The 11,333-nt window shown below is 55.6% G+C and overlaps 1 protein-coding gene across 6 annotated transcripts in view; it reads right to left on the reverse strand.

Moving 5' to 3' along the window:
• Inadl (InaD-like (Drosophila)) overlaps nt 1-11,333 on the reverse strand; it is a 228,732-nt gene that overhangs the window by 210,065 nt on the left and 7,334 nt on the right. For 5 of the 6 annotated variants that reach the window (XM_013514443.1, XM_013514444.1, XM_005385343.2 and 2 more), the window contains exons 1-6: nt 11,045-11,333; nt 5,962-6,017; nt 5,661-5,827; nt 4,836-5,030; nt 3,501-3,640; nt 1,544-1,739 (exon numbers count right to left, since the gene is read on the reverse strand). In XM_013514443.1, coding sequence (XP_013369897.1) covers nt 1,544-1,739; nt 3,501-3,640; nt 4,836-5,030; nt 5,661-5,827; nt 5,962-6,001 — 738 coding nt within the window. In that variant the 5' untranslated portion in view covers nt 6,002-6,017; nt 11,045-11,333. The remainder of the gene's footprint in view (nt 1-1,543; nt 1,740-3,500; nt 3,641-4,835; nt 5,031-5,660; nt 5,828-5,961; nt 6,018-11,044) is intronic. The other variant, XM_005385344.2, reaches the window with a different exon arrangement.

The following is an 11,333-nucleotide window of genomic DNA, read 5'->3' on the forward strand; positions in this document are numbered from 1 at the left end:
ATACACAGACACACACACATGCACATGGACACAGAGGCAAACATGCACACACACATGTACACAGACATGCACACACAGAGAAACACACGGACACAGAAGTATACATGCACACATATATACAGACATACACGCACGTGGACACACACACATAAGACCCACAATTCAGGGTGAGGGGCAGGTGCTTAAACTGTGGTAGAGCCGGGAGCGGTGGCACACGCCTGCATCCCAGCACTCAAAGAGGCTGTGTAGGGGGATCTCTGTGAGTTCAAGACCACCATGGGCTACTAGCAAGACCCTGTCTCAAAAATCAAAACAAAGCAGAACAACCGCCCTACAGAGGATGATGGGTGAGCGCAGGGGGCGGGGCTGCAAAGCCCAAGGGCAGAACCGCGCAGGGGCTGAGCTGAGCTGAGCAGAGAAGTAGGAACAACCGCACAGGCGGAAAAGGCCTCCCGGCCGGGTGTGATCACACAGGCCTGTGACTCCTGCAGTGTGGGGGAGGCCGAGGCAGGGGGACGCAAGTTCAAGCCTCACCTCAGCAACTTAGTTACCTCTAGAACCTGCCTCAAAGTAAAACACGAAGGAAGGGCTGGCAAGGGTGCTTCTCTGTGAGAAGGCCCCGGGCTCGGGCCCCGGGACCACGCACACAGTAATCACATAATCAAACGCACAGCTGACATGCTGGGACGGTGCATCGACGTCCTAGCTGGAGCACCACCCGGTACCTGGGCAGCAGCCCGGGAAGCCCGCCTCACCCTACGCTGCGCCTCGCCCGCTGCATGCTGCCTTGGCTTTGCTGCTGCGTAAGTGCCACTGGCGCCACAGCAGCGCCCTACGCTGACCCGAGCGTGACCTCGCTGTGCACCGGGGGACCAGGGAAGAGTGAAGAAATCGGCTAGCGCTCAGTGTTCTAAGGACGTAAGACTTGTTACTTTGCCTTCTGAAGATGCAGCCAAAACCTACAAAGCAAGGCTCAGGGTTCCCAGAAGAGACAGACGCTCTTCTTCCAGCGGGGCAGGGCACACCCTTCCGTGGAAACAAGGAACTGCAGTCCTGTAGCATCAGTAACCTAGCCCTGACTCGCACCATCATTTCAGAAATAATGCTTTTGAAATAAATAAACCTCAGCCGCTCAACAGTGAATCTCTAGTAAAAACCCTCAATTAATTAATTGGCTACATCATCAAGGCACATAAGAATTTCCATCATCAAATAAATTATACCTAGTATTCAGCATGGCCTATATGTAAAAAATATCTTAAGAAAACCCACAGGACATTGAAAGAGCAAAAAAAAAAAAAAAAAACAAACTGTCTTGGGAGGCTGAGGCAGGAGGATCACTGTGAGTTCAAGGGCAGCCTGCACAACACAGCCAGTCTCAAAAAACCCAAAACAGAAACACCCTCTGTGAAACACGGGGTCTGAGCACCAGCCGCCAATGCTGCGCTGGCTTACACGACCGTCTTCCTTGATGTACGTGTGCTGTTGTCTTCTGAGCATCCTCACGTCTGCCCAAGCCAGGGCCGCGTGTTCCCACACTCACCGTGTCGGGCGCAGCAGCGGGCACCGGGCTGGCGGGCGTCCCGCTGCTCGTGCACCCCGGCTCGCGGGCCACCACGAGGCGCAGGGGCCCCGAGCTGTGCTGGAGCAGAGCGACGGCCTGCTGGTGGGAGACCGTCCGGTCCAGGGCCGTCTGGTTGATGGCCAGGATCTGGTCATTTTCCTTCAGCCGCTGATCCCTGCGTCGCGGGGAAAAGAATGTATTTGAAGCGGTCCGCAGCATGGTCGGTAACACTAGCAGCGAACAGCATGCTGCTCACGGTGCTGTTCACTTTGCACACCCACAGGCTCACTAGTGCTGCACACTCGACAGGCAGCGCCGTGCCCTTGGTCCGCGACCCAATACCCAGTTACCTACCATGCAGGCAATGCAGGCTGCATGTGTGCACACACACGTACACAAACGCAGACACGGGCAAACGTACACATGTGCACACACACACGCAGTGTGCACACATGCACGCACAGTCACGCAATTTTAAAAGCCATCTGCCTAGGAAAAGAAACACGAACGATTTCGGCGCCCTGCAGGGGTTTGGCGAGCAGGAACACCGCAGGAGCGGGCTCCAGTCCTGGCCGACTCGCCCAGTGGGCGGTGTGTCCTCGCCCGGCCCCAGCCTGATCACCAGCCGGGGACGCCCACCTGTCCTCCCTCTCTGAGGAGCTCGGCTGCCAAGGTATGGCACCGCGTCCTTCAGGAACCCATCTCCCAGCCAGGTGGGAAGGAAACTATGAAAACCTCTTCTCACAGGCTCACTGCGGGTGACAGCAACAAGCACCGGGTCGGGGAGTCTGTGCTCCCGGGGACCGCGTGGCGCCCTCCTGCGCCCTTCCGCAGGCCCGTTCACCCAGAGTGCAGCGCAGCGGGGCACAGTGCCTCCTCCGCAGCTCTGGCAGGGAGTGCAGGTCTGCTGGGTCTCGGTGCCGCTCAAAGCCATGACTCCCGCTGCACACCCAGCCCTGTGCCCTGGAGCCCTAAAACGCTGCCCCCAGGCCTGCTGGGCGCTGCTCCCTCTGCCCTCTGGGAGTCGGGGTGCCTGTCGCCTTGGGGGTGTGCGCCCATCACCCCAAGATCACATGGCAGGAGCAGGAGGGTCCCAGGTTCAGTACGGCCTGGGCCCGCATGAGAGCGAGTGTGTAAGTGTGAGGAGGGTGTAAGCACGTGAGTCCATGAGCACAATGTGTGCTAATCGTGCATTGCTATCACCCCATAAAGAGACCCCCAGGTGGGCTGCGGTGGCGCACACCTGTCATCCCAGCACTGGGGAGGCTGAGGCAGGAGGATCGCCATGAGTTCAGACCAGCCTGAACTTCATAACAAGAACCTGTCTCAAGAGCTGGGGCTCAGCAGCACAGTGCCTGCCTGGAAAGCACAAGGTCGTGAGTCTGATTCCCAGTACTGAACGAATGAATGAATAAATAAATAAATAAATAAATAAATAAAAAACCTGTCTCAAAAAAAAAATAAGAGAGAGCGAGCGCCCTCCACAGGAGACAGCAGACGCCCGTGAGACTGCTTCAGGGGGGAAGGATCTGTCGGGGACCCGGGCTGACCCTGACACGCATGCTCGCTGCACGGTGAGAAGCCCGTGCCCTCGCCTGACTGTGCAGGGCACAGCGGCGGACAGCAGGGGCAACCCGGAGCCGGGGTCAGCGCGGGCGCTGGAGGCTCCGCCCAATCCCTCCGCGCTGGGCCTCGGCCGCCCTGACCACCGCCACGCTGCCCCTGCCCACTGAGCTGCTTCTCCCGCTCCGGCTCGGCCTCTGCTCCCCAGGGCTGACTGCGTCCAACTGGGCTGCAGCTCCCGAAGGCAGAGCCCGAGCTCCAGACCCGGAGCCCCGCTGCTGGGCTGAGTGTGACCTGAGAGACCATGGTAATGATGACAGTAACAGTAACGATGGAAACGCCTCAGAACCGGCAGGAAGGCACCGCGCCCCACCTGTCGGCCACGCTGCCCGGATGCACCTCCTTCACGAAGATGCCCACCTCCCCCGGGCGCTGGCTCCGCAGGGCCACCACGCTGAAGCCGAGGCCCCCGGCAGGCGGCCGCTCGATGTCGATGCACTCCACCTGCCGTCCCTGCGGAACAGAGAACAGAGGGCCGGCGCTGGCCGTTCACCGACACACACCTCCCAGCAAGTCAAAAAGGAACTGAGGGGGCTGGGGATTTAGCTCAGCAGCACAGCGCCTGCCTGGCAAGTGCAAGGTCGTGAGTTCGATTCCCGGTCCAGGAAAAAAACCAAAAAAAAAAAAAAAGTGGAACTGAGCCAGGTGTGGAGGAGCATGCCTGTTAGCCCAGCACTCTGGGAGACTGAGGTAGGAGGACACAAGTTCAAACCCAGCCTAGGCAATGGAGTGAGACTCTGTCTCAAAATTAAAAGGGCTAGGGATAGGGCTGGGGATTTAGCTCAGTGGCACAGCGCCTGCCTGGCAAGCTCGAGGTCGTGAGTTCGATTCCTGGTACCGGGGGGCAAAAAAAAAACAACAACAAAAAGGGCTAGGGATATATCTTGGTTTGAAAGCCCTGGGTTCAATCCCCAATACCAAAAAAAATACCCCAAACAATACCTAACTACCATGCTTTAAGCAGACTAGTTTATTTTCACTTGGTTTTACTTTACATTTTATTGTGAGGTATAGTCTTGCTAAAGGGTCTAGGCTGTTCCCAAACTCACGACCCTCCTGCCTCAGCCCTCTTGGCAGCTGAGATTACGGGTAACAGATGGCACCTTGCCCAATTCAGTCAGCTCTAAGTTTCAAACTCAAATTTCATGTGCAGAGCTATTATTAGGTGGCAAAATGAATAAACACAAAATTAACCCACCCCAAAATTCAACTGTCATCTAACTTTTAATAGGAACAGGGGCTCCAGTGGGGTTACTCTTTCAAATTATTTCCCTTTTATTTCCAACTAGTTCATTTTGGTATAAAATTAAAAAGCTTCAGGACTGTTTCATCTCTCCTATGCAGATGTCCACTCTCCCCACTCGAGCACCTGCAGCACCTGCAGCTTGTCTAGGGGGATCACACCAGGCAGGGTTCTCTTTTCTTAGCAGGGAGACGTTCGATTCCCACTGGAATCTTTGCCTAAAACTCTCCTCCTGACACGGATTTTCCCGTGGGATTTTACACTCTGCCTCCAAGAGACAGGCTGGAAACAGCGCAGTCTCCGAGGATGGATGAGGTCACGGTGCCATCCCCTGGGGACCGCTACAAGGTCGGCAGAGGACACGCCGCTTCCCACGCTAACCTGGAACAGGAGACGCAAGCTCACCTGAGCCAGCCGCTCCACCGTGGCACTGAAGCTGTCGCCGCCCAGCTGTGGGGCCCAAGGGCCAGGTCCCGGGGCAGCTGCACAGGCATCAGCAGGCCGGGGTGCGTGCCCATTGGCACCGGGGTCGGTGAACACTAGCAGGCCCTTCCGGGAGAAGTCGAAGTTGGCAAGAGTCGCCGAGGGGCTGTGGCTGAGCTGGGGGAAGAGCCAGAGAGTGACCGAAGAGTCCTCAGGAAGGGGTTCTACTGCTCTCACACACAGTTCGCAGGGCAGGGGAGGGCACATGGGACATGTAGGTATGAGGCTGGGCACACGCCTGTCATCCTAACTGCTCGGGAGGCTGACAGCCTGGGCAGCACAGTGAGCCCAGTCCAAAATATTAAAACATAAATGAAGACAGAGAGAGAGACAGACAGACAGACAGACAGAGACAGGCATATGAAAGAAGTAAAGCACAGCCAGGCATGCACCACCACCCTAGGCTATTTTTTTTTTCCTGTGAGGCAGGGTCTCTCCGTGTAGTACAGGCTGGCCTTGAACTCATTATGTAGACCAGGCTGGCCTTGAACTCACGGAGATCCTCCTGCCTCAGCCTCCTGAGTGCTGGGATGACGAGTGTGGGCCGCTGAGCCTGGCCCACATATTTAAGTAAGTACAGGAACCTTCCAGAGCCCAATCTAAAACGCATTACCAACACCTGGCAGCTCCCAGCCAATGCCACCCCAGGGCAAGGCCACTCCGTTCCCTACTACCGAGCCAATGCCTGCGGGACACCTGGCTGTCAGTCCCCTCCTGTCCTCCCGCAGGCTCCCCGCTGGGATTCACCTGGCCCTTCAGCTGCCGCAGGGACTTCTGCAGTGTGAGGATCTGGGTGAAGAGTGGGCTCTGCAGCGTGTCGCAGAAGGCAGACAGCGTGTCGTGCTGCGACGTGTCGCCTTTGTCCTGCAGCTTGGCCCGCAGCCGCTCGAGCACCTGCAGCACCTGCAGCTTGTCTAGGGGAGGAGCCATGAGCACCCGTCCCTGCACCGCCCCAACAAGAGACCCACGACCCACGACCCACGACCCACGACACGCAGCTTGCAACATGCCACCCTTGACCTGGAACACAAGGGCCGGTCACGCCTACCTGTGGCCGGGTTTTCGGGCATCTTGGGTTTTCTCTTCATTCACTTGCAAAGAAACCTGAGGAAAAATTCGAAATACAAAGATGAGTCCCATGGTGCAGAGGTGTCTGTGCTCCATAGGAAAGCGAGGAGCGTGACACCCCGAGGACACGCTGCACTTCCCACCACAAATGCTCAGAGCATCGGGTCATGCCCGGGTGCCACGCCCACCATGCAGGGACCAGGACTGGACCCAAGGGATGGGCGAGGGCCCGGGAAGGACAGGGCTGGGCAGCTGGGGCTGCGCTGCAGATCACAGGGCACCAGGCAAAGGGGCTGGCGCTTTCCTTCTTCTCTGACTACACTCATGTACTCAAGGTAGTTCCTCCTGAGTTAAAAACACATGTACCGTGTGAACAACGCTTCCAGACTCACTAGTGTTTACCAGAAGTGACAGTGAACATCCACAAAAAGACGCGCACAGAAAGATCACACTATTTCTGTTTATAGAAGCCCCAAATCAAGCTGAGGGTGGTGGTGCACACCTATAAGCCCAGCACTCAGGAGGCTGAGGCAGGAGGATCAATGTTTGAGGCCAGCCTGGGATACATAGTGAGATCTTGTCTTAGAAAATAAAAAAGGGAAGAAAGGAAGGAAGAAAGGATACAGACTGTATAGCTTAATTCAGGAGAAGTACAATAACTGATACACTAACCTTTTTTTTTTCTTCCTGACACAAGGACTCACTATGGGGTCTAGGCTAGTCTTGAACTCACTATGTAGCCCAGGTTGGACAAAATCATGGTGATCCTACTGCTTCAGCCTCCCGAGTGCTGAGATTACACGTGTACCACCACACCCTGCTGCACTAACCTATAGTTACAGATAGTTTACCCAGGGCAAGGTGGAAGGTTAATCCGTGATAGGGTTCAAAAGGTGGCTCAAGCAGACATAATGGCATATTAAATAAATGTATATACTTTTCTCTTTTTTATTTCATTCTTTTTGCCACTGGTTTGTTTCGTTTGGTTTTCTATGTTGCCCAGGCTGGCACTCATAGGTGCAAGTGATCCTCCTGCCTCAGCCTCCCCAGTGACTGGGACTATAGACACACACTAGCATGCTGGCCTGAATCTCTCTTTCTCTCTGTCCCTCTCTTTCTTTCCAGGGCCCCAGCTGAGGACGCAGCAGGACAGGACAAGGTCTTTCCCCTCTGACACTGGCCCGGGGTTCCAGAGCGCGCTGGGGGAAGCAGCGCCCCATGGTCTGGGCGTGGTCGTGTGTGTGCACGGCACACAGTGAGCACCTAGAGGTTCTCAGTGGGCTTATGTTATTCCACGCACATTTTGCCTTAATGACGCGGACTTCTGAAAAGGATCCAGACTGGAGAAGAACATATGAGACAAGAATTCAAGATTCGGGGACTCTCACAAAGTCACCATGCCTGCTCTGGGCCACCCCAGCCTCACGGTCCCCCGGATGGCGCTCCACAGGACAGTTCCGGTGGTCTGCTCAGAGGCAGGCGGTGCCCTGGCTATGACCGGAAGCGTGCGTGCATGCGGTCCTCGCACTAGCCACATGCCGCTGTCCTGACCCATTAGAAAACCTGGGCCTCCATCATCACATCTGCCATGTCAGCCTGGACACAGCAGCTGGGCCAGGGCTTCACCGTCCACTCAAGAGCAAGAGTGCCCGGGGGCACGGGGGGTGGGGCGGGAAGCCAGGCATTGAGAGGAGGGCCCCAGGCTCAGCGGACTGTGGCTCCCAGAGAGACCGGGACAGGGGCTTGGGAAGCCCTTGAGCCAGCCCAGCTGGTGCCTGTGACCCGCAGGAGCTGACGGCTCCCCCCTTTTTGACAGCACACAGGACTTGGCACAATGGTGGTGCAGCGTAGTCGCGGCAGTGCATGGAGCTCTCCTGAGGGCACAGGCCCACACATGCAACTCTGACACCTGGGAGCCTGAGGCAGGAGAATCAAGAGCTCAAGGCCAGATGGGCTACATAAAAAGGCCTTGTCTCAAAAACAAACAAACAAACAATACATGGACCTCTCTAAAGCAAAGAATGCAAACCAGAGTAGTAAGATAGCACCTTTTACCGTCCAGACTCAACCACATTCATTCATTGCTAAAGGTTAACTGTCCGGTGTCCACAGGAAAATGGGAGGGGTGTGGACTTTACAAGGGCGACTCGGCAGCATCTCGAGAGTTCTGCATGGATTTAATTCACTCTTTACCCACACTGCTGCCTCTGAGGTGCTCTCCTACAGAAACGTGCAAAAGGGCACAGATCTATGAGCAAGGATGTTTATTTACTACACGGCTTTTAACAGTGAAGCTCCTGGAAAAATTCACAGAGAAAAACCAACAGTCATTACAGCCACAAAGCAGGGACAGGGGACAAGTGTGAACGCAGAGCCCAAGGCTCCGTCCTGCTGATGCAGACTCCCAGCGCACATGCGCACACACAGCACATGCACACGCGAAGCTGCCGGCGAGTGACGCACGCCCTCAGGTTAAAGTGGGGACACAGCGGAGCCCTCTGAAGTGCTTTGCCACGCTCTGAGGACAGCTGGCCAGCTGCGTTCGCAGGCAGCCTCTGTCTGTGCAGCTAACGAAACCCAGAACTGGCGCCCCGAGAAGGAAAGGGGCCTCAGGGAATGCACTTTGGTACACAGGCCCAGGCCTGTCTGAAACACTGAAGGACAAAGCCCAACGAGGAGGACAGACTCGTGTGTCCCCGGGACCAAAGCCAGCACGTGCCTGTCGGTCTGCGGTCCTTGGCTCTGCCAGGTGATCTGCACACCAGGCAGGAAACGAAGTGACCACGGCGCTGGCACCCGCAGGCTTCCGTCTTGGTTTCACAGCTACACTCAGATGCCACCATGCTCACACCCACATGCTCTCTACAGATGTGTGATAGAAACGTCTGAGCGAGGGAGTTCAAAGGTCATTCCCAGGGAAAGGAGGCACTGGACCCACAGGCTGAGTGGCCACTGAGGTCCCCCCATGACCTCCCCAGGGAGGTGACGTCGTCAGTGCGGACCCGAAGGGCCGCCCGAAGAAGTCAACACCCTCAGGTGAGGCCAACATGACCCACACGGATGGCCTCGCACCACCTGGCACCCGCCAGGCACTGGGGCCAGGAAATTTCCATATGTGGCTGCTGTAGGATTTGGTTGAAAGAAATTAGTATAATATTATTGTCTTTTTAAAAGCTAAACATAATAACACCCAATGTATTAACCATTGTTACTCTCCTATTACCCTGTTTCGAAATTTTTATTTTTTTCTCTTTAAAATAAAAAGAATAAATTTCCCATGGTTAGCTCACGGAAAAAATTCATGTCTGTAGCCCATATTAATTAATGGAACGCTTGAAAAAGCTGATGCTGGGACAGAAACTTAATTTAAACTTCTGGTAGAAGAAAAGTTACTGAAAAGTTTTATTAACCTCTTCAGATCAGGAATGTAGGCAAATCTTTGGGGCATGGTGGCACACACCTGTAATCCCAGCACTCAGGAGGCTGAAGCAGGAAGATCACAATGAGCTCAAGGCCAGCCTGAACTACATAGCTAGACCCTATCTGAAAAAGACCTGTGTCAGACACACTTCTGACTCCCCAGGACTTCTGAGCTGCCTTTTCTGAATATTTAGGAGGCCAAGAACCCACTGTCTCCCTGGGCAGGGAAGGCATCCAGGCCCTGCCACAAGGTGACCAGGGTGGTCATTGTCAGACGTGCACTGCCCGGTGGACGGATCAGCGCACTGTGCAGTGCCAAGCTCAGCCCCGGGCGGAGCCAGGTTGCTTCCTCCGCAGTCCGGAGGGCGAGGCATAGAGCTCTGCACTTGCTCGGGGAGGAGGGGCGAGATCCACCTGGACCGGCCAGGGAGCAACAGCAGTCAGCGCAGCTGCTGCACCACACAGACCACAGCGGGTGCCTTGCTCAGCCCCTCAGGAAAATATCATAGTCAAAAACCCCATCCCAGCTGGGTCTGGCGGTATATGCTGGTGATCTCAGCTCCAGGAGGCTGAGGCAGGACTGTAAATTCAAGGCCGACCCAGGCTACATAAGAGATCTTGGGTTTTGTTTGTTTTGGGTTTTGTGCTTTTTTTGTCTTGTTTGGTTTGGGTCCTGGGGATGGAACCCAGGACCTTCTCTCAGCATCCACTCAACTCTGCAGGGAGCACCTTTGCCTGGGTAATGCAGCGCTGCTCACAGTGGAACCCCGGGAGAGTGCAGCGGGCAGGCCCAGCGCCCGGAAGGACTGGAGCCCCTGGGGGGCGACCTCCCGCAGTGTCCAGTGACAGCGGGCTCCCTCAAAGCTTAGCACAGGGAGCACTGCCGCCCTGACCTTCAGCCCGAGGCTCTCACTCTCCCCCCACAGAGGAGCACAGCTCTGACAAGAACCAGGCACGTTGGTCCACCTTCATAATCCCACTTGGGAGGCTGAGACAGGAGCATCTGTCTGTCTTTCAAGGCCAGCCTGGGCCACATAAAACCAAAACAAACCAGGTGTGGTGGCGCACACCTGTAATCCCAGTATCGGAGAGGCTCGGGGTATAGTCAACAGCTAGAGCCCAACCTAGTCAACTTAGTGACTTAGCAAGACCCTGTCTCAAAATCAAAAAAAAAAAAGGGTCAGGAATGTAGCTCAATGTGAAGGCCCTGTGTTCAAGCCCCAGTACCACCAAATAAATAATCAATCAATCAAGCACATTTACAGTTCAAAGGACTAAATAAAATACCCCGCGGCCTTTGGCCCCGCACATGGTACCATTCACCAAATACCACAGCTGGCATCTCTTCTGGACCAGAACCGCTGAGGACATTTCAGGGCTTTGGGGCAGCTTTGGTTAAATTACGTTAGTGCAAACCGGGCGTGGTGGCACACACATATAATCCCAGCACTTGTGAGGCTGAGGCAGGAGGATCATTCCAAGTTCAAGACCAGCCTGGGGTACAAAGTGAGCTCAACGCCAGCCTGAACTGCATAGCAAGACCCTGTCTCAAAAAGACCAAAAAAAAAAAAAAAAAGCTAAAACATTACACTGAGATTTTCCCATTTGCAAACCTCTAACATACAAACTGAAAGAAAATTTACCCTAAAGTCAATAGTGGTTTTCTCTCAACAGTGTGCTTCTGGGTGCCTCCCGGTGTTTTAAAGATTCGGCCCGACTAACTCCACTGGTCGGGGGACCTCAGCCGGCGGGCAGCGGGGTGCCCCGCGCACCCCAGCTCTGATGATCCCGCCGGAAACAAGGACGGGCCGCGGCGCCGAGGCCCGGAGCAGGCGAGGACCCAGTTACTCCCAGGCTTCTACGCTGCCCGCGGCGTGCCCGGGGCCCCTCGGCCCCCCGACCGCCCGAACCTGCGGGCGCCGCACACGGCTG

The sequence above is a fragment of the Chinchilla lanigera genome, unplaced genomic scaffold (assembly GCF_000276665.1).
Source record: "Chinchilla lanigera isolate Chin_1 unplaced genomic scaffold, ChiLan1.0 scaffold00022, whole genome shotgun sequence".
Lineage (NCBI taxonomy): Eukaryota > Metazoa > Chordata > Mammalia > Rodentia > Chinchillidae > Chinchilla > Chinchilla lanigera.